The sequence below is a fragment of the Syngnathus scovelli genome, chromosome 10 (assembly GCF_024217435.2).
Source record: "Syngnathus scovelli strain Florida chromosome 10, RoL_Ssco_1.2, whole genome shotgun sequence".
Lineage (NCBI taxonomy): Eukaryota > Metazoa > Chordata > Actinopteri > Syngnathiformes > Syngnathidae > Syngnathus > Syngnathus scovelli.
In genome coordinates, this window is record NC_090856.1 from 9,486,604 (window position 1) to 9,510,712 (window position 24,109).

General features: G+C 47.6%; 3 protein-coding genes across 3 annotated transcripts; all 3 read right to left on the bottom strand.

The window, feature by feature from the left end:
- Nucleotides 1-6,834: 6,834 nt before the first annotated feature.
- On the bottom strand, nt 6,835-8,370 carry LOC125973234 (protein SPO16 homolog). The gene is made up of 5 exons (XM_049727138.2): nt 8,034-8,370; nt 7,641-7,734; nt 7,367-7,529; nt 7,121-7,199; nt 6,835-7,003 (listed from the first exon to the last, which is right to left on the bottom strand). The coding sequence occupies exons 1-5, from the start codon at nt 8,091-8,093 to the stop codon at nt 6,896-6,898; spliced, it is 504 nt and encodes a 167-aa protein (XP_049583095.1). The 5' UTR covers nt 8,094-8,370; the 3' UTR covers nt 6,835-6,895.
- Nucleotides 8,371-9,543: 1,173 nt separating this feature from the next.
- On the bottom strand, nt 9,544-16,349 carry btbd8 (BTB domain containing 8). The gene is made up of 7 exons (XM_049722357.2): nt 16,263-16,349; nt 15,695-15,758; nt 14,195-14,639; nt 13,492-13,570; nt 13,313-13,428; nt 11,633-13,231; nt 9,544-10,255 (listed from the first exon to the last, which is right to left on the bottom strand). Exons 3-7 carry the CDS (start codon nt 14,565-14,567, stop codon nt 9,771-9,773), a joined length of 2,652 nt encoding a protein of 883 aa, XP_049578314.1. The 5' UTR covers nt 14,568-14,639; nt 15,695-15,758; nt 16,263-16,349; the 3' UTR covers nt 9,544-9,770.
- A 1,465-nt stretch (nt 16,350-17,814) lies between these two features.
- ephx4 (epoxide hydrolase 4) lies at nt 17,815-22,323 on the bottom strand. The gene is made up of 7 exons (XM_049722370.1): nt 21,955-22,323; nt 21,537-21,622; nt 20,879-21,036; nt 20,442-20,570; nt 20,137-20,240; nt 19,298-19,446; nt 17,815-18,395 (listed from the first exon to the last, which is right to left on the bottom strand). Exons 1-7 carry the CDS (start codon nt 22,198-22,200, stop codon nt 18,155-18,157), a joined length of 1,113 nt encoding a protein of 370 aa, XP_049578327.1. The 5' UTR covers nt 22,201-22,323; the 3' UTR covers nt 17,815-18,154.
- Between the last annotated feature and the right edge of the window lie 1,786 nt (nt 22,324-24,109).

The following is a 24,109-nucleotide window of genomic DNA, read 5'->3' on the forward strand; positions in this document are numbered from 1 at the left end:
GGCGCCGATTCCCTGGCTGGAGGCATCAACCTCCACCACGAACTGACGAGATGGGTCAGGCAAGGTAAGGATTGGAGCGGTGGTGAACTGCCTCTTCAGCTCCTGGAAGGCGGCTTCAGCCTCCGCCGTCCTGCGAAACGGAACTGTCGGGGAGGTGAGAGCGTGCAGGGGAGCCGCGGTGGCGCTGAAGCCTCGTATGAATCGTCTATAAAAGTTAGCAAATCCTAGAAATTGCTGCACTCTTTTGCGGCTATCCGGTACCGGCCATTGGGTCACCGCGCTTACTTTGGCTGGGTCCATCTGGACCTTTCCTGGGGCTATGATGAAGCCAAGGAACGATATCGTTTCTGCATGGAACTCGCTCTTTTCGGCCTTGACATAAAGTCGATGGTCCAGGAGCCGTTGCAGGACCGACTTAACATGACTCTCATGGGTCCTCAAATCTGGTGAATAAATTAAGATGTCATCCAAGTAAACGAAAACAAAGTGGTCTAAGAAATCACTCAGAACGTCATTGATCATGGCTTGGAAGACCGCGGGGGCATTGGTGAGGCCGAACGGCATTACTCGGTATTCAAAGTGTCCCCGGGGGGTGTTGAAGCCCATCTTCCACTCATCACCTTCCCGAATGCGCACGAGGTGATACGCGTTACGTAAATCTAACTTGGTGAATACCCGAGCCTGCTGCAACTGATCAAACACGGCCGACATGAGTGGGAGGGGGTACCGATTCTTTATAGTGATCTGGTTGAGGGGACTGTAATCTATGCAGGGGCGCAGGGTTCCGTCTTTCTTCCCCACAAAGAAAAATCCGGCCCCTGCAGGCGATGATGACGGCCTGATCAGACCTGCTTTAAGTGACGCGTCAATATAGTCATTTAAGGCCTTCTTTTCGGGTCCCGAAAGGGAATAAAGTCTCCCCTTGGGGATCGAAGCACCGGGCAATAGGTCTATGGCGCAGTCGTAGGGACGGTGGGGTGGTAAAGAGCTCGCCTTGGCTTTGCTAAATACCTCCGCAAGTTGATGGTAGCATTTGGGTACTTGGTTTAGATCTGGAGCTCTGAAATCTGGTTCAGGAGACGCAAGGTCCGAGGGAGAAGTGCAGGTGGACTCGATCGAAGGGTTTGGTTTGACACACGATACTTGGCACTGGGATACCCACCCCTTTATCTCCCCTGACTCCCAGTTTATTGCAGGGTTGTGGTGTTTTAGCCACGGATAACCGAGGATAAGCGGATTCAGGGGGGAGGTGACTACATGCAGTCTTACTAGTTCATGATGAGTGCCAAACGACAATGAGAGGGGTTCGGTTATATAAGATACGTCAAAAAGGGCTTGTCCGTTAAGTGCCTTAGCCTTTATGGTTGTGTTCAAGGGTTCGGTCTTTACACCTATGCTGCGAGCAAAAGCCCAGTCGATCAGATTCTCGTCGGCCCCTGAGTCAATCAACACCCCGAGCTCGAGTTCCTTGCCTTGGCAGACGCTGTCTTTCCTCTTCGCTCAATTTGGCCCGTCCAAGCTGCATGGATTCCGTCCCCTCGAGTGGCCCGGCCGGGATCGATCTTTGGTGGTGCGTCTCGTGGGATGACCGCCCGCCCAATGATGCGGAAGGAGTAACGATCGCACCCCGGCTTGCGCGCTGCCTCCTCCACTCCTTTAGTCAGTTGTCAGTTCGGACGGCCAACGCGATGAGAGCGTCGAGCTCCACAGGAAGATCAAGGGAAATGAGTTGGTCCTGGATGGTCCCGGAAACACCCCGGAGAAAAGCATCGTACAGAGCCGTCGAGTTCCATCCGCTTTCCGCGGCCAGAGTGCGGAAGCGGATCGCGTAGTCACTGACTGTCTCTCGACCCTGGGTGATATGGGACAGCTCTCGTGCCTTCTCTCGGTCCATGGGAACTGGATCGAACACCATGCGCAGGGCCTCGATGAATCCGGAAAACGAGTGACAGGTAGCAGAATTCCTGGCCCATTCTGCGGTCGCCCACGTCCGGGCTCTTCCCGTCAAATAGGAGATCGTGTATGCCACCCGGGAGCGTTCCGTTGGGAAGTCGCCGGGAGCTCGCTCGAACTGCATCTCGCAATTCGTTATAAAGGCTCGACTCAGCCCGGGTTCACCTGCATATCGTTCCGGGGAAGCCAGTCTGATCCCCCTCGCCAGAGGCGCGGGCGCCGGGTGGTCCACAGGGGGCGCCGCTGTGGAACAGGGCGTCGCAGCTCGCCCCGTGGTCAGCAGAGCGAGGACGTCTTGCATCTGACGACTCAGCGAATCCACCTGGGCGGCCACCGCCTCTCAGAAGCCTTCCTGGTTCTTTACCAGTTCCTGAACGCCAACACTCAGAGCGTCTACCTGCTTCTGCTGTTGGCCCAGTTGCGCAGTCTGGGAGCATACTTGGGCGACCAGCTGCGCTGTCTCTGCCGAGTCCATGTCTGGCCAGTGCGTAATGTCAGGCGCAGAGCAGGGAGAGGACTCGAATGCAGAGAGTTCAATGTCCAAAAAGGCTTTTATTGTCTCCACTGACAGTCGAACAAAAAACGCCTCACTAGGAGGGAAAAAAGGGAAAACAAAGGCGCCTCGAACCGAGGGAGAAAAAGGGGAAATCAAAGCGCCTCGAACCGAGGGAAATACAAAAACAAGGTAGCGATGTAACCCAGTTAACATCGGTGATCAAAGTCGCTCAAACAAGGCTTCTACGTGGAACTCGAGGGTTTCGTGATCGCTAGTGTTCTGACAAGGCAAGACGCACTGGCACTGGATACTAGGAAAGACGCGGGTTATATGGACACAGGAGGGGAACACAGGTGAAGACAGTTGGTCATTGACGCAGGTGCACACACTTGGAATTAGGGGTTCACGTGACCGGACGCACAGGGGAAGGACACACTGACTGGAACGAGAGGAAAATCACAATAAAACAGGAAATGATCCGGACGACACATGACAGCATGACACCACCTGTTTTATTAAGACGCGTCAGCAAAGGTGGTCCTGGCTACTTTTGCGCCCCCCCCCCCCCCCCCCCCCCCCCCAACAAACTTTTTACAGATACAATCGACCCGACTCTCAGCAGCAAAATGACACCACGTGCGTGACATAAGGGCACAGACTGAACAGATTTGGGATGTTCCTTAGCTGGAAAAGTGGCGATTATTTTTTTTTTCCCCAGTGTATTGCGCCCATATTGCCCATGGCAAAAACCGGCCCTGCGCGTCAGCTAAGCGACGGCTTCCTCCCTTGGCCCAGGCAAGAGCTGCCGTCTCCATTCTCCGCAACTTGTGTGCGCGCTGGCTGGCTCGATCACGCGTTACCTGCCGCGGAGGAGGCCAGGGGCAGCGGCGACAGAAGCAGCAGCAGCAGCAGCGGTCGGGACGGCCCCATCTGGTCGCGATCAAGCGGTGTTTCCTCCGCTCGGCGACTGCGTCGATTGCGGCAAGCGACGAAAGTTAAAAAGTCTGAGTCGGCTCGCTCGATCGGCCGAGGGACGGACGAGCACGTGGGGGCAAAGCCGACAAAGGCTGCATGCTTTCGTCATTATCGCCCCGAAAGCACGCTTTGAAAGTTGACGAGTCTTCTGCGTATTTGGCCTTTCTGGATTGGATGCGCTCCGCGGCCTTGTGACGAGCGGGGTGGAGGCGGGGGCTGGGTGAGGGTGCGACGGACGACACTCGTCCTCCAAGCGGCCTTTCGCCTGAAGGCGACGGGCCCGCGAGCCTTCATTGGGTTTTGAGGCTTTCCAAACAAGCGGCTTGCAAATCGGTTCATTTCTCGAGGCATGCAAACCCTCCTGCTGGTCAAAGATGCATGCTACAGGAGTAATTCAATCCATTCATGGGAATTACGTTCACCTTCACATTTTGCTTCATGATGCAAAGAAATACAATTTCTCTCTGCATGTGCATTCGCGTGTAGGAAGTAGAGTATTATGTTTCAATGAGTAAATACCATCAATATCGACAGACAGTAACAAAGTTCACGGAACGCATGTTTTGAAGGGCTGCTGTGATTTAGCAAGGAAAGACTGATGTGCTTATGGATGAAGATGACTACTTGTGATTGTGCTTGTGAATGTGCAACTGAGGGGGATTGTTATTGGTTTTGATTCGGGAACAATATTTTTTCCACAGTCTTGGGATTTAGGCGATTTCTCCTCTTAAAAAGGACTTCCCCTCCTTTGGGGAACACCCTCTCGCAAGGAACGGACGAGGCTGGGGTGCACAAGTACACAAGTGCAACTTTTGTAGAGGCTTGGGGATATGGTTTTCTGTCCCTCCCAATAAACCAGTGGCTTATTTTTTTATTTATTTTTTTTACGACCACAATTTTTTGGGGGGTGGTTGCAACCACCAATATATATATATATATATACACACAGGCGGCTCGGTGGCGCACTGGGTAGCACGTCCGCCTCACAGTTAGGAGAGTGCGGGTTCAATTCCACCTCCGGCCCTCCCTGTGCGGAGTTTGCATGTTCTCCCCGAGCCCGCGTGGGTTTTCTCCGGGCACTCCGGTTTCCTCCCACATCCCAAAAACATGCTTGGTAGGCCGATTGATCACTCCAAATTGTCCCTAGGTGTGAGTGCGAGTGCGAATGGTTGTTTGTCTCTGTGTGCCCTGCGATTGGCTGGCAACCGGTTCAGGGTGTCCCCCGCCTACTGCCCGATGACGGCTGGGATAGGCTCCAGCACGCCCGCGACCCCCGTGGGGACTAAGCAGTTCAGAAAATGGATGGATGGGTATATACACACACACACACACACACACACACACACACACACACACACACACATACATACCATTCAAAAGTTTGGGGTCACCCAAACAATTTTGTGTTTTCCATGAAAAGTCACACTTATTCACCACCAAACGTTGTGAAACGAATAGAAAATAGAGTCAAGACATTGACAAGGTTAGAAATAATGATTTGTATTTGAAATAAGATTTTTTTTACATCAAATTTTGCTTTCGTCAAAGAATCCTCCATTTGCAGCAATTACAGCATTGCAGACCTTTGGCATTCTAGCTGTTAATTTGTTGAAGTAATCTGGAGAAATTGCACCCCATGCTTCTAGAAGCAGCTCCCACAAGTTGGATTGGTTGGATGGACACTCCTTGCGTACCATACGGTTAAGCTGCTCCCACAACAGCTCAATGGGGTTCAGATCTGGTGACTGCGCTGGCCACTCCATTACCGATAGAATACCAGCTGCCTGCTTCTGCTCTAAATAGTTCTCGCACAATTTGGAGGTGTGTTTGGGGTCATTTTCCTGTTGTAGGATATAATTGGCTCCACTGGGTATGGCGTTGCAAAATGGAGTGATAGCCTTCCTTATTCAGAATCCCTTTTACCCTGTACAAATCTCCCACCTTACCAGCACCAAAGCAACCCCAGACCATCACATTACCTCCTCCATGCTTAACAGATGGCGTCAGGCATTCTTCCAGCATCTTTTCATTTGTTCTGCGTCTCACAAACGTTCTTCTTTGTGATCCAAACACCTCAATCTTGGATTGATCCGTCCACAACACTTTTTTCCAGTCTTCGTCTGTCCAATGTCTGTGTTCTTTTGCACATCTTAATCTTTCTTTTGTTGGCCAGTCTTAGATATGGCTTTTTCTTTGCCACTCTGCCCTGAAGCCCAGAATCCCACAGCCGCCTCTTCACTGTAGATGTTGACACTGGTGTTTTGCGGGTACTATTTAATGAAGATGCCAGTTGGGGACCTGTGAGGCGTCTGTTTCTCAAACTAGAGACTCTCATGTACTTATCTTCTTGCTCAGTTGCGCAACGCGGCCTCCCATTTCTTTTTCGACTCTGGTTGGAGCCTGTTCGTGCTGTCCTCTGAAGGGAGTAGTACACACCGTTGTAGGAAATCTTCAATTTCTTAGCAATTTCTCGCATGGAATAGCCGTCATTTCTAAGAACAAGAATAGACTGTCGAGTTTCAGATGAAAGTTCTCTTTTTCTGGCCATTTTGAGCGTTTAATTGACCCCACAAATGTGATGCTCCAGAAGCTCAATCTGCTCGCAGGAAGGTCAGTTTTGTAGCTTCTGTAACGAGCTAAACTGTTTTCAGATGTGTGAACATGATTGCACAAGGGTTTTCTAATCATCAATTAGCCTTCTGAGCCAATGAGCAAACACATTGTACCATTAGAACACTGGAGTGATAGTTGCTGGAAATGGGCCTCTATACACCTATGTAGATATTGCACCAAAAACCAGACATTTGCAGCTAGAATAGTCATTTACCACATTAGCAATGTATAGAGTGTATTTCTTTAAAGTTAAGACTAGTTTAAAATTATCTTCATTGAAAAGTACAGTGCTTTTCCTTCGAAAATAAGGAAATTTCAATGTGACCCCAAACTTTTGAACGCTAGTGTATATATATATATATATATATCTTTTTTTTAATGCTAATATTTTTTGGTTTTTCGAGGGGTTGCGGCGCCCTCCTTCCCAACCGGCGCCCTAGGCAATGGCCTAGTGTGCCTGATTCCTGCTAGACTAATTCCCTCCTTATAACAAACAAACAAACAAACAAACAAACAAACAAACAAACAAACAAACAAACAAACAAACAAACACATTTTGTAAGATTACATTACGTCTTTCTCATGATGATTCAGTTTTTTCTTTTTTGTCACGCATGCGCGCACGCGCGCACACAGCGACTCCCGATTCATTTAATTCAGTATGACTTGCGTGACGTTTCTGCCCTCTAGCGGCCAGAGCCTCATCCTGCACCAGCATATCCCTCCAAAGTAAGACTGTCACAAGGTCCTCAGAGATAAAGCACCGGGTTTAAAAAAAAAAAACACGCACACATGCATACACTAAATCACATGAGTTTTACTTATAACGTTTGAAATGTTTGACGCTCACCCTGGTGTTTAGGTGAGCTTTTTAAGCATGTCCCACAGAGGGCTCCTCTCTATGATGTGAGTTTTAGAAAGAGTCATCCTGTGCCGGATGCGGTTCACATGAGGCTCGCTCGTGGCCTGTGCGGGGGGGAAAAAAGGTATACAATTGGAAGAACAATAACGGCTTGAATCCTACGGTGAGCTAAGTTTCGGGCAAAAGGGCCGGCCGTGGCCAAAGTGCAAATGTAGCCTAACCTTTGCAATAGTCAGCATTCCTTTGAGGATTTCGTTATTGTTTCGCACTGGGAAGATGCGGAGGTGACTGCCAAAGAATCTGGAAAATGAGGGGAAAAAAATCAAACTTCTGCAGCGAGAGTAATGAAAAAACACATTTCCTCCACATTTAGTTTGGCGGCTCATTGCTTAACAAGCCAACTCTGGAAAGCTCCCCCCCCAGTTTGAAACCCTAACCCAGGCTGATATTCCGTGACTTTTTCTTACTTCTGCTGGATGAGCGAAAGAATGTCCAGTTGTCTTTTCCCGTTGAAAGGAGCGTCCAGCAGCACAAAACTATTGCGATGGACCTGCACAAACTTTTGGATTTGCTTCACGAGCGCCGACTCATCTTTGACATTTTCAGGCTCCACCAGTTTGAAGGCTGTACCTATGCGTAGTAGCACACACCCGTTTATATTTAGAATGCAAACGAATCTACAGAAAAACAGGTTGGACTTTTGCTACGGTTAATAACAAGAGCATTTAGAAATGGTTGTACCAGACAGAGGAAAAATGAAGGAGCCGCACTCCACACTGTCTGACAGGCGAATTCGGTGTTGTTGAGCACGGAGAAGCCTTATGGTTTCATGACTCTGAGGGGGGACCCAAAACAAAACATTAGCAAAATCAAAAATGTCTTCAAGTCATACTAAAACTTCCCAGTTTGATACTTGTAGGAGCAGAAATGACTTACTCTCTGTCGAGTCAGAACTACAGAAAGTGTACTTGGATTTAAAGAAATGTCAATTCATTTTCTCCAGTAAAAAGATATATATACAGGTACAATATGTCTTTTTTTGACTAGGTAAAAGTTAAAAAGTTATCATGGACTAAGTACAACGGTAAAGCATAGATATCGGATACAATCAACAAATATTTGACCATTGCGTACCTGCAGTGAAGTGCTAATGATGATAGTTGTTGTCCACCTCGTTTCTCCATCAGCCGCCATCACCAAAAGAAATGAGATAATTTCGGTAAAACGAATATCCTCAACAAAGTCTTAAAAAAAAGAGCTGTTAGCTGCCCCGTGTTAGACAATTAGCCAACCACCTGTTCGTTAGCTATCTATCTATCTATCTATCTATCTATCTATCTATCTATCTATCTATCTATCTATCTATCTATCTATCTATCTATCTATCTATCTATCTATCTATCTATCTATCTATCTATCTATCTATCTCTCTCTCTCTCTCTCTCTCTCTCTCTCTCTCTCTCTCTCTCTCTCTCTCTCTCGCTCGCTCGCTCGCTCGCTCTCTCTCTCTCTCTCTCTCTCTCTCTCTCTCTCTCTCTCTCTCTCTATATATATATATATATATCGCTCTCTCTCTCTCTCTCTCTCTCTATATATATATATATATACACATATACACATATATATATACACATATACACACACATATATATATATATATATATATATATATATATATATATATATATATATATATATATATATATATATATATATATATATATATATATATATATATATATAGCGGTAAGAGCGATAGAAAAAAAAAACCCATTTTGCAGTTCCACATCTATCACTTTGACATAATCAGCGAGGTTGAGGATTGTACCCACCACTACAAGTTTAGAGTGTATCACTCGACATTGTACATTCTCTCAAATGGGGGTATGCGGACCCCTATTTTGTAAACAAGATATTTATTTATAATTAAGTAATTAATCCGGATTGACTTGCTGTGTGTCTTGCGAGTTGACAATGTTATGAATATGGCGTATCTAAGTGTTGAGTTTCATTTGCTTTCGTACCTGCGCTCCCTGAAGACCCTGTCAAGCGTTCTTGTTCAACGGTCACTCGTCAGTCCATGCCAGCAAGTGCCAGATTATACTATTTTTATTTTGAACAGTCTTTTTTATTTTTGCAATCATCAAGCTCAACACGTTTATTTTCAGTTTCAAGTTTAGGTTTTTGGCGGCTCGGTGACGCACTGGGTAGCACGTCCGCCTCACAGTTAGGAGGGTACGTCTTGTATTCCACCTGCGGAACCTCCCTGCGTGGAGTTAGCATGTTCGCCCGGTGTCCGCGTGGGTATCCTACCCCATCCCAAAAACATGCTTGGTAGGCCGATTGAGCGCTACAAATTGTCCCTAGGTGTGAGTGCGGATGACTGTTTGTCTCCGTATGCCCTGCGATTGGCTGGCAACCAGCTCAGGGTGTCTCCCCCCCCCCCCCCCCCCCCCCGCCTACTGCCCAATGACGGCTGGGATAGGCTCCAGCACGCCCACGACCCCCGTGGGGACAAAGTGGTACAGAAAATGGATGGATTTTCAAATCTAAGGCAAGCCACGTGTTTATAGGGTGTTCCCCCCAGGATTGTTCCGCAATTTGACCGTATTACGTGTCTTGACCATAGGAACCATTCCAGCTCTACATAAACACACATCTTTAATTTGGTAGCACAACACACAATGCAAGGCTGTAGTGTTTTCCCAAAAAGAATCGATTAGAACACCGAATGATTAGGACGATCGGGTGTGAACATGTGTACAGAAGATCAGGTGAATGAACCTGCCAGAGGTTATAAATAAATAAATAATTTGAATAAACGGGGACCAAGATAAAATACGCCTTTACTTTTCACGTGTGAACACAAGGTCAATGGTGTGTTTCTAGTTCCACAATGGTCCACTCCCCTTGCGGCGAGGCGGCATCTTCCGGGGAGAAGCTGGTCACCGTGATACTGGTGGACGAGTCCTCCATGGGCGAGATGAGTTCGGCCCAGCGCTTGAAGGTTTCCCTCTCCGGGGACAAGAAGGACCTGGCGTCCAGACAGTCTCGGGACAAAGACAGCGTCTGCTTGATGAGGTACTGTGCCAGGTTCAGCTCCTCTGGCACCGGGTTGATCACGCCCAGATTGGACTCCTGCTCCGAGAGGAGCTGCCTGAGAAGACTCCAATCCCGCTTGGCAAAATCGCTGCCTTTGTCCTCAAACTTTTCTTGTACCGTTGTGTCCTTGTCCGAGCGGCGCACGAACGCATCGCCTGCGTCCATCTCGTAAATGGGGGAGAGGAGGGCTTTGTTGGACGGCGTCCGCTCGGGTTTGCCGTCGCCTAGATCCAATCTGTCACAAGCAATGTCGCCTAAAAACAATTGACATTATTGCAAAATGACAAACTGTGTCACAGCCCCGTGCATCTTTTTGGTTTTTAACATTTCAGAGACAAATCACTGTCAGCAACGCACAAATAAATAAAGGGATAAAAATGCCTGGGTTAAGCAGGGTTTGAGAGGAAAGGGGGGGGGGGCACAAAATGGCCCCCGGGACTGAATTTGGACACCCCTTTTACAGAAAAAAAAAAAAACACCTTTGAAATCTTTTTTTTTTTTCCTTCATCCAAATGCTCAAACAAAGCAATAAGCCATGCATTGGACGGAAATTATGTGTGTCACAAAATATAAAATAAAGTTAGTTTGCATGACTATACTCTTCTCATTGGCAAACTGTGTTGTAGTTTTTGGAGGAGTTGGACAGAAAGGAAGGGGACAAAATGTACGATACAGGAGGAACACTGCCAGCATAAGCAAACAACAACACTGTTTCTTGTTTTAAACACCGGGACACAAATCTAATACCAAAAATGACCAACATAAATAAAATGGATGTAAGGGAAAGCGGCAGCATGCATGTGTGCAGAGCCAAACAATAAAAAAAGACCAATAACAAAACAAAAGACAACTTGGTGCACAATTTAAACAAGCAGGAGCTTCAACATTCTCTTTAGTTCAATTAACTTTTTGTCTGCTACACAATTTACCATTTTTTTTCAATAAAAATACATATTTATTTGAAAGATGTTATCACGTATAGCATTTTAACAAGCACTGTTTTTTTTCTTTTAAATTTTGCTACTTATACTGTAGTTTGCTAGATGGCAGAAAGAGGAAGAATTGAACTTAGAATGTTTACATAGGTCAAGGTTTGATATCTTTTCATATATTTTCCAGCTTGTTCAAAATTGTTTAAAGCTGGGTGAGATTCTGTAATCGCCTAAAAAGCCTTGAGGGATTTTCCCATGCTTTGCTAATGACCTAAAACAAACAACTCGGTCGGAGGCGGAGCTTCTATTAGACAATTTAACAGGTGTCGTTTGTGGGTTTTCTGTTGCATTTCACCACCAAAATGCTACACGGGGCAATCTCGGACATGGAAATATGCAGCGTGGTCTGAAATGAATCACAAAGAGAAAGCGTTTGTATATAAGGGTGCTTGTCAGAAAAGCCCCGCCCCTTCACCGGTGGGATCTGATTAAGGATATGGGTGTTGCAAATTCAAATGCATTGCGATGAGAGCAGATGTTTAGCTGTGGAGATGTGAGTTGATTTGAATTTGAACTTGAATGTCTGAAGTGGTAATATCCTTCTTTCTACACAAGGGATGGTGGGTACAGGTCTAAGAGTCAGGCGCAGAGAATGGCTTTGGGGGAGGAGCAAGGGAGAGTCCATAGATCATACGTTACCTGCTGGAGACTGTAAGGGAGAGTCCCCCATCTTGTGCGGCTCATTTAAGTCTAGGTGTAAGTCGGTCTTCTTGGTTCCATTGGTGTATGGTGGCCGCAGGGCCAGGTGACACGGCCGCTCCTGGGGCGGGGGGTCTCTGGTGGTATTGGTGCTCGGCGGAGGGCCGTTGGTCCCTTGGCTTTGCGTCTCCTGAATCTCCGTCAGGAACTTCAAGGGCCTTTCTTGCGGTTCCTCACCTTGCGGCTGGTGCGCTGTCATGGAGTGTTCATGGGATGGGGCGCGGTGGCATTGTGGAGTGACGGAGTCCGACTCAAAAACATCGCACGGAGTGGCTCCGTCGACGTGGTCTTGAGGGGTTTGGACACCGCCTTCCTCAGAGCCCAATTCCTCGCACTCATCCACGGAAAGCAAAACAGAGCGGCGGAAGTTGGATGTAGACTGAAAGTCCGGCTGCTCGTTCTCTGGGTCCGCGGCGTCATCATCGAAGGCCGGATTGATGATCCCTTGAAAGGGCGGCGAGGCTTCGGTCGGGCCTTGATTAGGGATTACCTCCACTTCTGATCTCTCCTCCTCTGTCTCCTCTTCATCATCGTCCTCCTCCTCTGAAGTCTGGCGCTCAGGGACGCTGGTAGGCGTCTCGGCGGTCACTGAACGTTCCTCCCTTTGCAACCACGACCGGGGACGTGGCCTCGCGCCTTCCTCCTCGCTGGTGGTCTCCACCTCCCGGCCACGCAGCCGGACTTCCACTCTCAGCCCCGTGCCGGCCTCGTACATCTTGATTTCCTCAGGTGTGCTGGTGTCGCTGCTGCTGCGGCCGAGGAAGTCGTGGCAGCGCATGGTGCTGCACTTGGACACGCCTTGTTCGTTGTACCCGTCGTCATCTTGCGAACCCCCTGCGTCGTAGTCCTCCGACCGGGGCTTGATGTCGTCCGAGGAGGTTGAGTGCGTACTGCCCGTTTCTGATGTAGGGCTAACTTGTGGGTGGATGCCGCCGCTCCAGGAGTCCTCTAAGGGAGTGCTGGTACTTGCCCCACTGCAGGGGGTGTCCCCAGGCGTACTCGGTGACTGAAGCCCCGTAAGGCTGTCAGACATTTTAACCACGGCAATGGATCTTACTGCTGGCGGCGCTACGCAAGGTTCATTTGCGCCATTTGTGGACTGTTGGTCAGTCTTCTGGACAACGGAAGAAGTTGAGTCCTGATGGGGGCTGAGGGAATCTTGGCCTTTTGGTGGCAATGGTGCTACGAGTTCCGCAGCGCTATCTGCCCCTGCGCCGCCGCTGTCCACCTCTTCACTTTTAGAGTCTGAACCATTTTCCTTAGCACCCTGACCTTTAGAACTTCTGATGGTTACTCCAGTTTTTGGTGAAGGTCCCTCCGATTCTGTGGTACTTTTAAGTTTTGGTGCTGATTTGTTGAAGGGCTGCTTAGTAGATGTGGGAGACACTTTGGTTGGTTTAGAAGAGGATTTAGCCGAAACTGAGGTTAAGACCTTTCTGGCAGTTTCCCCGTGTGGTTTGCTCAGTGCAGAGGATCTCGGGCCATCTAAATCCTTCCTGGGCAAAGTTTGCTTTTTCCCAACAGATCCATACTTGGTGACTAAACGCCAAAAAGAGAAGGTAGCTGTTAAAAGGCCATTTTGACTCAAAGAAGTCAAATGTAAAATGCACCAAATCTGACCGTTACTGTCTTGGACTCCTTTGCCTTTGGGGTCCGCTCTTGCTCCCACTGCTCCAGCCACAGGGGCCTCCACTCCTCCAGGCGGTACTTTCACCTTGGACCTGCTGCCGGGACTGCTGATGGACAAAACCATTACAACCATCGGGTTTAATTTCTAACAATGTATTCAGCAAACTCACCTGCTGCTCTGCTTTGTTGCATCCGATTTGGTCGCTGCAAGTTTGTTCGGTGGCTTGGCCTGCTGTTTGGGCTTTGCTCCTACAACAAGGTTGTAAACCGCAAGAGTGCATGTTGAGGACAAAAGAGGGACAGTTGCTGTTCATCTGCTCTGCCCTGATAGCAATAGAATAGCTAGCCACAAGATGTCAAAATGTCCTTTCCAGTTGAGGGTAAATCCAAATAAAATGAAGGTTGGTTGACCAGTGTACCAGGACGGATTGTGATCAGCCTTGGAGGTTTTGCTTTGTGTGTTTCAAGTGCTTGTGTACAGAAGGCCTTGAATAATGCTATCAGGGATGACATCAGGATTAAGCGGCTTCTAAAACCGCAAACGCTCAAAGTGCTCCGTCAACCCGACACACACACACACACCAAGTCCCCGCAGTCTGGTAGCAGCTGTGCAGGGCTTAGGCGACGTCTGCGGTTGAGCAGCTGCCGGCAGACCGATAGCAGCCTGAGTGCTTTATCTCTGCTTGCTTACACGCTGTGGTGACACGACTTGGCAAATTTTAAACATCCCTTGTTGTAAACTTAGAATGCTCTACTTGATTGACTTGGGCCAACTTGACCTATTTGATTGACCAATTTAACTTGGGATTTGCTTACGGCTTATTCGCACCTCTGTCATTCAGTTTCAATGATGTCAAGATAACAAATCAGCACCTGGAATGGAAGTAGTGCCATTTCGAGGGCTCTTGCCGCCGCCGCCGTTTTCTGGCGAGACGCCGCTCGACGTTGACGAGGCGGTGTGTTGCGTAGAACTTCTTGGAGGTTTTGACACACAGCTTGGAGGGGAGGTCTTGGATCTGGTTCCGGGATTGGCCTTCTTCTCAGGCTCCTTCGCCACACGAGAGCGAGCCGGACCGGCGACATCCCGCCTGGCCCCCACAGCGGTGCCGTTCAGAATCGGTGTTCCAGTCGATGTTGTCTTTGGCTTTGCCACAGTGGTCCGCTCTCCAGGCTTCTTGGTAAGTTTCACCTTGGAGGTTTGTGCATCTCCCGATGGGTGAACGGTTGTCAGAGAATCCGACTTCATGGCGGCAAGTGGAATCAGTGCACTCTTGAACTCAGCAGACGGAGAACATCTTAGAAGCGACTCCTGGTGCTCCTCAAGACACAAAAGAACAGAAACTGTGTGAGAGTCACAGTCAATGCTGGTTGGAGTAGTCGTTGGCGACATCACTTTGTGGACAAACACGTTTCACACTGACCATCTTTCTGCTTTTGAGGTGGTACTTATTGTAAAAAATTTGAGAATCACTCTGAGAGCTTTTGTGGTACTAATGAAGTGGCCGCTCATTGTTTCTGTTGCTCAACGTAGATCAATAAAAGACTGCGAGGTGCTCTCCATCCTGCCTCATCCGCCTTGGCGGCACATCTACTGCTCATTCCACGTTGATGCGCTCAAGCTGGCTTTGCTATTTGTGTCACGTGGCAAACCTCTGCAATCAAGGGCTGGAATTAGTACGTGTGCTTACAGCACAGCACGCAGCATTGTCTGCCTGTCAAAAGACGTATTAATGTTAGCATTGATGCTAATGCGTTAAAACCAGAATTTTAACATTTTTATTGATTACTTTTAATTGTGCTTTAATTGCACAAAGGATTCATATTCAACATTTTCTGGATGGGTGAGCTCGCTGGACCAAACAGTCGAGTTTTTTCTTTCCTGGCTACATTAGAACAATGATGTCATGGCACTGCTGCATTTGAGATGGTGTGGAAATCGGAAACTCTGTGCACGAGGCTCGACTCTAATTGTTGAGTCAAACAGATAAACAAGGCAGGCAACTGGTATGACAATGACTTCAAAGGAAAAGTGGACAATGTTAGAATGAACTGTTGTGAAGAAAGAAGAAAGGTTTACAATAGTAATGTATATTGGGGTGGTGAAGGGACTATTTTGGGGTAAATTAAAGAAATCTTCAATTGAGGAAACTCGTGCAGATCAAGTAAGCCCCATAGCTACCCGCAACATAAACATGGATGCACACAACACTGTGGAGTGACCAGGATGAGAGGGGAAAAATTACTACATTGGAGAAACAAATAAAACAAAGAAACAAGGCAGACTGGGTGCAACCGATAAATCAGAAGCGTCCTGGGACGGAAATGTGGATGCACACAACATTGTAGAAGGACCGCACCATGTGCTTTACTAACCTTCCACTTAATTAAGTAACAACTACCAAAGAGCTGCTGACGACAATCTTCTGGTCCAAAGCATCTGCGGGAACATCATTAGTGAACTGACTAGCTTAGCTAACCTTGCGCCCAGGCACGCGCACACGCACACTCACACGCACACACGCACGCACACATTCACACACACAATCCATTGAGCAGAGAAAAAAACAAACCTTCACTCAATGAATTGATCGGCATGCTGCAGCCAAACTGCATTCATGCAAATTCAGCAAATAATGTAATGTATTTTTATTATTATTCTGTTAATACGGTGATAACGATATGCCTCGTGACGTAGTCTGTGTGTTTTCCATGCAGTGTGCAAACGATAAGATCCATAATGAATTATTCAGGCGGCTACTTTAGTGTCGCCTTAGCACGCACAGACCAGCGTGTGGATCATGTGCACCATTTTAGTCACCTCCCCTTCACACACACACACATACACATTTTTCCTAAAATCATGCAGCAAATACTAATAACCATAAAAGGACCAAGCTAAGCTAAGCATCAGAATCTCATTCCCACACCACAGACGTCTCACCTGCTCCGATTCCTCTCCAGAACCCGCGAGAAGCTCCAGAGGAGGCGCAGTACAGCAGCGTGGAATGCATCTGGTGATTGGAGCGCCTGGGTGAGGAGGGGGGGAGGAGAACGAGGAGGGGTGTGGTAGGAATGGAAAAATGGTGCTGTGCTGTGTCAGCCAATCAGCAGCTGCTTGGAAGGACCTTTCATCGCCATAGCAACACACATCCCCGCCCTCCTCAGATTCACACTGGCGCGGAAGACGCATCACCGAGTGAATGTGAGTATGGGTTGTATCAGATTAGCCGTGACCGCCACCGGTTTAATCCGGGAGGCCAGCGTCTACTCACCTCCCAAGATTAGCGGGCCATTACCTCCGACAAGGACTTCAATTGCTTTGTTTGTTTCCGTCAGGTGCTGTCATTCTGTCACTCACAGTTGACGTTTACTGTAAAATGTAAAAATCAAATTAAGCATTTGACTTCTACATGTTCAACTAAACTATATATTGTACAGTATAACGAAAAGCATGCTAACATGTAATGCAAAACACCACAAAAGAGCTACGTAAATTAGCATAAATCAGTGTTTATCTGAATGATTGGAAATAATGTTGATATTTTAGAAATTGTTGAATAGAATTGGCGATAATAGAAAATGAGTAAAACTTGAAAGGAAGGAGACAGAAAGTCACCAAACGTATACAACAGGGACTGGCCTCGGTACTACTGATCGTAATGAGCTTTTCTTTGATGAGCACAAATTGAATCAAGGTGCTCTTTGATCAGATCAGCTTCATGTTTCCTTCCTGTGGAGGAAAATTAAAAAAAACAGCCTAACGAGTTGGATGATAACGAGCTAATGATATATGGCTCAATTATGTAGATCCAGACGGGATTGCCGCCTGATACCTGACCTGGCTACTAAATAGTGTACACCCTTGACTGCTTTTCTCTGAAGATACTGCTTGAAAATATTGAAAAGTGTCAATAGTCTCACATTTCACCGCATCGCATCACATTTCGCCTCAGTGTCACATCGCACCACATATCAGGAAGCAAGTGAACTTCCGGAGTTTCCTTGGTGAGCCCGAGGCCACTCCAAGAGTTCGCTGGCTGGACGTCGACCCGCGTTAAATCGAGCCAGGTCAAAGTTAAGGACAGCACTTTGTCTCTGAGCCCGGAGGGACAAACATGGACTCCACTGGATTGTGCTACTTTGGAACCACTACTGTGTCCGTGGATGCTCAGCAGGAGACCGGGCTTTATTTTCCTGACCCCATTTTCGCTTCTTGTCCTGGCCCAGTTGTCAAGAAAGCAAACAGTGAAATGTCGGATCGGTTTGAATGTTTCTCATGCGACTGATTGCGTGACTTTAAATAGGACAAAAAGAACTTAGAATTGATGTGAAGTGAAATTCGAGTGGTGGCACATAAAACATTGTGGAGTGAGCATGTTGTGTTTATTTTTGTGTTACTCTATTTGTATCAGAACCTCCAGTTCTGTTCCTGATGTTTTGCTTATAACATCTTTTTTTAATGGTGTTTACTTTTAGAAGAAGTCCACAAAATGTGACAGGAAGTGTGTTTATTTATAAAATCAAAATGGCGGCTCTGTGAACTTTGGAATGTGTGCGGTGGTACAAAGCAGGAGGTATTGTACACCCCCAAATAGATGACTGAAGTGGGGGGGTGGATTAAATTAACTTTTTGGAATGCCCTCCAAAAAAAAAAGACTTCAATCCATTTGAAATAAGGCTGCAATATAACAAAATGCATCTTCCGGACTGTGAATAAAAGTCCCTGCGTCATTCTCAGCCACGTCCGCCTCAAAGTGTGCTTTGAAACTGGCAGTTGCGTCATCGCTCTGTTGCCTGGCAACGCCAGTGTCTGCCCGTCCGTCCGTTCGTCCATCAGTTCCTGTGGCCCTTGCGGCTGTCGCCTTCCTTGAGGAAAGTCCACATGAGCGTGTTGACGATGTCGGGCTGGTCTTGTTGCAGCCAGTGGCTGGCCCCCGAGATGACGTTGAGGCGGAAGTGATTGCGGATGTGCACCCGGCACTCCTCAGCCATCTCCTGCTCTACGAAGGCGTCGCGCTCGCCCCACAGCAGCAGCACTGGAGACCGCACTTGGTTGTGGCTCAGCGGCAGAGAGCTGCGGTCATATCAAAACATCATGTTACAAATACGTCAAGTGGAACTTGAGCATAGAACTAACGCTGTTCAATAGCAGTGTTTTTTTTTTCAGACCGATGCCAATACGAGTACTTACTCTTACCAAGTAACATGAAATTGTCGAATAAAAATCACACATGAGACAACAGCAGTAAAAGGCAACACATTTTCTCCTTTCCACTGTTCTGTGCTATAAAAAGCAGCAGCAAGATTGGGTAGCAGATGGTTGGCTCGTTCATGTGTGATGAGTTTGTTAATTCAAACGTGCGCCGAATAACATTTGCGCTCTTTTTGCTCAGCTTTAATAAATGTTTACTTTCTTTCTGATCCTACACTAAAGGGCGCCATGCAGGACAACGACAAGGTTTGTCCTCATTTAGGGGAGCAGGTGAGTTGAGTTTCTTCCAACTGACTTCTCACTTGGGGTGAGAGCCAAGGCATACCCTTGACTGGTGGATAAATTTATCGCTAGCCAATGTCAGGGCACACAGGGGGGCCGGAACCGAGAATCAAACCCAGAACCTGGGCAGCAGACCAGCTATCCACTCCACTCTTCCCCCACCCTCGCCCCCCCCCAAAAAGCCAGATTTTTTTTGCAGGGCAGCACCTGTTGGCGACGTGTTGCGATGGCAACGGGTGCGATGAGTTGTTCAAGGTGACGCATGAAGATAATGGGCTGTGTCAAAGCATGCAGAGCAACATCTGACCCTCCTAAGCAAGGACACTCGAGGGATGCAAAACAAAAGCAAAATGAAACCTCGACCATGCACTACTTTGACGATTTGTATTATCAATAGACATTATTTTATTATTATTACATTATTAATGTTCACATTCAACTATATGTATTAATATTATATTAATCATTATTAACCTCCACACCTGAAAACATTCCTGAAGTAGTTGAGCGCGGCTGTCAGAGCGCCAGGCTGCGACAACGCGTACAGGTACGCTTCCAGCTCTTCCGCCGTCAGCCATCTTCCTTTCCGGGCCATTCCGGTGCTCCGGCTGGTGAACAAAGCCTTCAGAGCCTTGGTGGCAAGGCAAAAGAAAAACGCACAAGTCAGAGAAAAAGATTTGGGCGGAAGAGCAGCGTGTGCCCACTTTACTTGGCCTACTCTTGACTTCCTGCTGATAGCACAACAAACACAACAAACACACACTGCGTCAGCCCCATATGAACCTGTTATGTAATGCTACCTTTTAGTTTCACGGGCTGTTGGGACACAAACAAGGAGTTCCACTCTTCTGGTAAGATTTTGGTTGAACGTGGCCTTTCAATTTAGCATTTTAATGGCAAATATTAATGGTAGGACATCGTTCACGTACTATTTGAACATCTAATCTTAATCAGAACAGAAGAATACTTTCATAGCTTTTTTATTGTCTTGTGGGATTTTTTGTCCATTGGTGATCATAGAAAATTAGTTTAATGCAGCCTTTTTGTGAGCAACTAAAATGACAGCTACCCTGACAAAATAGACTGTTTTGGGGCGCTGCACTATAAAAGCTTCAAGAGGCTAGAAATACTCATAAGGATAAAGAATTTTCCACAGAAGATTGCTGATCTTTTTTTTTCTCCCTCTATGCGTCTATTTTTAGCCTATTTTTAGCCTACACTCTGATGCACTCTTAAAATAGAACAGACGATAGGAAACGCACGCACGTACGCACGCACGAGAGCTGTGCCCTTGAAAAGAGTCAAGGTTGGGGGAGGGCACCTTGAAGTCATTGATGGAGAGCATTAGCTCAGGCAGGCGAGGCAGCTGGAAGAAGAAGAAGTGACTGCACTTCAACATCTGGCTGGGGTGGCGCAAGGCATAGTCTGAACAATGACAGGACAACAAGAAGAGGACGGGGAGGGGAAGAACGAGGAGAAGGCAAGGGCAAAGAGGAGCAGGAGGAAGGAAATAAGATGACAACAAAGGTGAGGATGAGGAAGGAACATAACATTGATAATTAAAGCACTGTAGTGTGCCCAGCCTCCTCCTTGATGAGACGGAGAAATAGAAAGATGGAGCGTTACCTGCGTGGACGGATGGATGCGGACAGTTGAGGACAATGAGCTTGGCGACCATCTCCGGGTAGTTGATGGCAAACAACCACGCGATGGTGCCTCCCCAGTCGTGACCCACCAGGAAGCAACGGTTGTAGCCTCAAACCCCAAAACGACAGGAAAAAAACATCAGGGGGGCAAGAAAAGACCAGACAAAAGGAGGAAAAGAAATAGAAAGATGGGGGAAAGAGTGGAAGGGATCAGAGATGCAAGTTGTCAGGAAAGGAAGGCCAGAAGAACAGGTGAAGTCAGTGCTTATTATTAAGCCAAACATGATGACCTTGTAACCACGGCAACCATATTTTAGTGCATCCTGTCACTTGTTTCAAGGCCTCAAAGCGCCAGTCTAACTGGTTGCTATGGTTACCGCCTCCTCACACCATTAGCACGCGTCTCTGCGAACTCACCGAGGTGCTCCACCATGTCCTTGACGTCGGTGAGCAGCAGTTCGGGTCTGTAGCTGTCCACAGCGAGTGGCAGGTCCGACTCCCCGTAGCCTCGCATGTCCACCGCCACCACACGGAACTCGCTCTTGAACTCACGCAGCTGGTAGCGCCAGGAGAACCTGCGGCACGACAACGCACTTTTGAAATGTGTGGTGGAAATAAAGTTCTCGAGAACTTGTGGTGCTAACACAAACAGTTCCTGGGAAATTCCTAATCATAATATTTGGCAAGATAAAAAAAATCTTGCTACGTACTGTTGTCAGTATGATTGGATCCATTGCGACAGCGACATTTAGGACATTTTTTTACCGAGTTCTTTCCAAGTTTCCAAATGACATGTCCATTTCTGTCGTGAAAGGAAAACCAAATTATCTTGGCATGTCTTCTGCACGCTGCGAAGAGACGGCGATGCAACCTGACAACATCTTTGACCCCAATCCACAAGGGCCTTACATCATATCATAATCCAAACGGCAGCTGAGACAGATATCTTAAAGGATTTGCACCCGTGGGGGAGTTTGAAGAAGCAGGATGCTCCAAGAGGCATTTTTTAACAGTTAAGGGTAGAGGAGGAAAAAATAAAAGGCGCCCAAAGGTGCTTGTGGACTGGCTCACGTACCAGAACTCAGGGAAGCCATGCAGGAAGAGCATGAGGGGCTTGCCCCGCTCGCCCGCTGCCACATAGTGAAACCTTAGGCCCGACTCCTGCGGGGACGCAAGACACACAAAATAGATGTTGTGACATTGAGTCTCACAGATTTTCCCAATCATCCTACAGATCAAAAGGTGCCAAACTTGTGGAATCTAGTTCAAAAGTGTACCTAATAAGGTGGACGTCTTTGCTTAAATTGATGATGCAATAGCAACACTTCTCGGAGTCGAGTTGCACACGTGTGCACGCGCCCCAGACGAAAACAAAACTCACACGCGCACGGCCACAGCCATCACGACTCAAGGCGCACGCACACCACCACCAAACCTTCGTACACACGCCCCCACAGCTCATGCACACGCCTCTCACTCCCTCCCACACTTACCTTTATGCGCACATAGCAGTGTGTGCCCAAGGACGTGTCGTGCAGACACGCCGGCGGCGCCTCACGCAGCGTCCAGCGGAAGGTGGCAGTCGGCCGCGCGATGGCGCTCCAGCAGAGCCGCAGCAGCGCCGCGGCGCCGCAAAGCGCACAAAAGGCGGCGACGAGCGACCAGTAGGCGCAAAGTCTAAAGCGCAGCGCCAGGCGGACGAGAAGCGGAGGCAGCGATGTGCGCAGCGGATGCGCCATCTTTGCATCGCGTTGCCAGTCTCGGACGGATGAAGAGGATGAGGAGGAAGACGAAGAAGAAAAGGAGCGGGAGGGAGGATCCCAAACGACGAGCTGCTCAATGGGACGGACGACTGGGAGGAAAACGAGAAAGGAAGGGAGGGAGGGGGGTGTTGTTTAGGGCCAATCAAGAGTTAATGTTCCACCTCACGTCTATTCTCTTATTGGTGGCACGCGGCGTGCACAAAACACGTGGACCTTCTGCAAGAATAAACATACAGTACACTGAAGTCAATTTAAAAACACACTCGGCGTAATTACTGTCTTAGACAGATGGGCCGCCTCATAAAAGAAAGTCACCCAGATTTGAGACCTTAGGCAATTTCCCGCATATGCGCAAACCATGCCAAGGCCATGCCGATTGCTTAGTGAAAATAATTTTATTATTTTCGGGAATAAACAAAAACCCATAACAACTCAAACAAGCCTCTCTTCGTTCAAACGTATTCAAGGCGCAACATACAAAAGAGACGAACGACAGCATGGCCAACAAAGTGCGGTGCGTGTCATACAACAAGAGAAAGCAGTGAATGGAAAGGATGCACGCAAAATCGTGTTCTTTGTAAACAAAATGGCACATGTGCATAGAAGCCAATGTATGGATGTACAACTGCACCATCTGACTTTGGAATTTGAATCTTTTCTTTTTTTCTACCAATACATTTTTTATCTTTACCACCAGGCCAGAATTGTTTGATGGGGAAGGGAAAAAAAACAGAAAAATCAAATTTAAACTTAAGATGGCACAGACATACTTCCATATGTGCATTTTATTTTTTTTTCAATAACATAAACCTGCAAAAAGCCACTATGCGGACAACAAACAGCGCACGTTCAGGGACTTTCCCCAGACGCAGAAGTGCCAAAAGTGTAGGAGTGCGGAAGTTCTCAAGGGCAAGGCTTGGCCGTATTCACCAGAGGAGACTCAAGGCACTTCTTTGATTTCAAGTAAATCTCATCAGGAGTTTTGCTTTTTAGTCCAGGTTGAGTTCAAAAGTGGTCATGATGTCCTGCTGCATGGTCATGTCAATGCATGACATCTATCAGGGAAACCACAAAAGTAGATGAAAGTTAAAAACATGTAGTTGAAGAATGTACCAAAGACGATTAATAAAAAAAAAATTAAAAAAAGGGTTTCCAGCCTTTCTCACCGCTTCACGTCTGCGACGTTCCTGTTCCTTCTTCCTGGCCAGCTCCCGCGCTCGACTTGCGGGGGACCAGGCGGTCCCGAGCCAGGTCTCCACGGGTGATGTGGGCTGCTCGCCGCTGCCGGGGACGTCTGGTGTCGTCTCTGCCAGAAGGACGCAGCTCCCGAGAGATGGAAGCTCTTCTTTGCCCGGTGGTGGATTTTTGTTCAGACTGGCGTCGAGAATCAATGTGTGAAATTAGCAAAAGGCAAACTTTTTAAAAGGTGCGGTTATTATTAAGAATTTTTTGTCACCACTTTTCTGGAACCTCCAACTGTTTCTTCAGCGCCTTCTCGCGCTCTTCTTTCTCCATGGCAGCCTTCCGGAACTGCTGGAAGCTCTCTTTGGATGACTTGATGGTGGTCGGGATGGCGGACGACTGCTTCATCAGTCGGGCCCATGACTCAGCGTTTTTCAGAACTATGTCCTAAGATTAAAATCAAACAAACAAAAACATGAAATTTGAACTACAATTTAAAGTCCACCCATGTTACGTCCCGCAGGAACTTACGCTTTTAGGATTCTTTTCCTGTAGGGTTGATTTAATGGGAGAATTGGAAGATGACGTCACATGTGCCACTTGACTGTCAGGAACATTTTCAGGGCATTTGAAACCTGGATGAAAACAAGTTTTGTTTTATTTCAATAGTAAAGCTACTCAATTTTTTCATTTTGTGCTACTT

Bases quoted from the DNA above. Each gene is read 5' to 3' on its own strand.
- btbd8 (XM_049722357.2), bottom strand. From the start codon at position 14,567: ATGAAGTCGGATTCTCTGACAACCGTTCACCCATCGGGAGATGCACAA. The intron at 13,429-13,491 runs GTGAGTTTGCTG...TTTGTCCATCAG, and splicing joins GCAACAAAGCAGAGCAGCAG to CAGTCCCGGCAGCAGGTCCA. The intron at 13,232-13,312 runs GTCAGATTTGGT...TTTGGCGTTTAG, and splicing joins AGGAGTCCAAGACAGTAACG to TCACCAAGTATGGATCTGTT.
- ephx4 (XM_049722370.1), bottom strand. From the start codon at position 22,200: ATGGCGCATCCGCTGCGCACATCGCTGCCTCCGCTTCTCGTCCGCCTG. The intron at 19,447-20,136 runs GTGCCCTCCCCC...CTTGCCACCAAG, and splicing joins TCTCCATCAATGACTTCAAG to GCTCTGAAGGCTTTGTTCAC. The intron at 18,396-19,297 runs GTGTGGAGGTTA...ATATGACCGCAG, and splicing joins TACTTCAGGAATGTTTTCAG to CTCTCTGCCGCTGAGCCACA.
- LOC125973234 (XM_049727138.2), bottom strand. From the start codon at position 8,093: ATGGCGGCTGATGGAGAAACGAGGTGGACAACAACTATCATCATTAGC. The intron at 7,530-7,640 runs GTACAACCATTT...TACTACGCATAG, and splicing joins CTTCATTTTTCCTCTGTCTG to GTACAGCCTTCAAACTGGTG. The intron at 7,200-7,366 runs GTAAGAAAAAGT...CTCATTTTCCAG, and splicing joins CTTTCGCTCATCCAGCAGAA to ATTCTTTGGCAGTCACCTCC.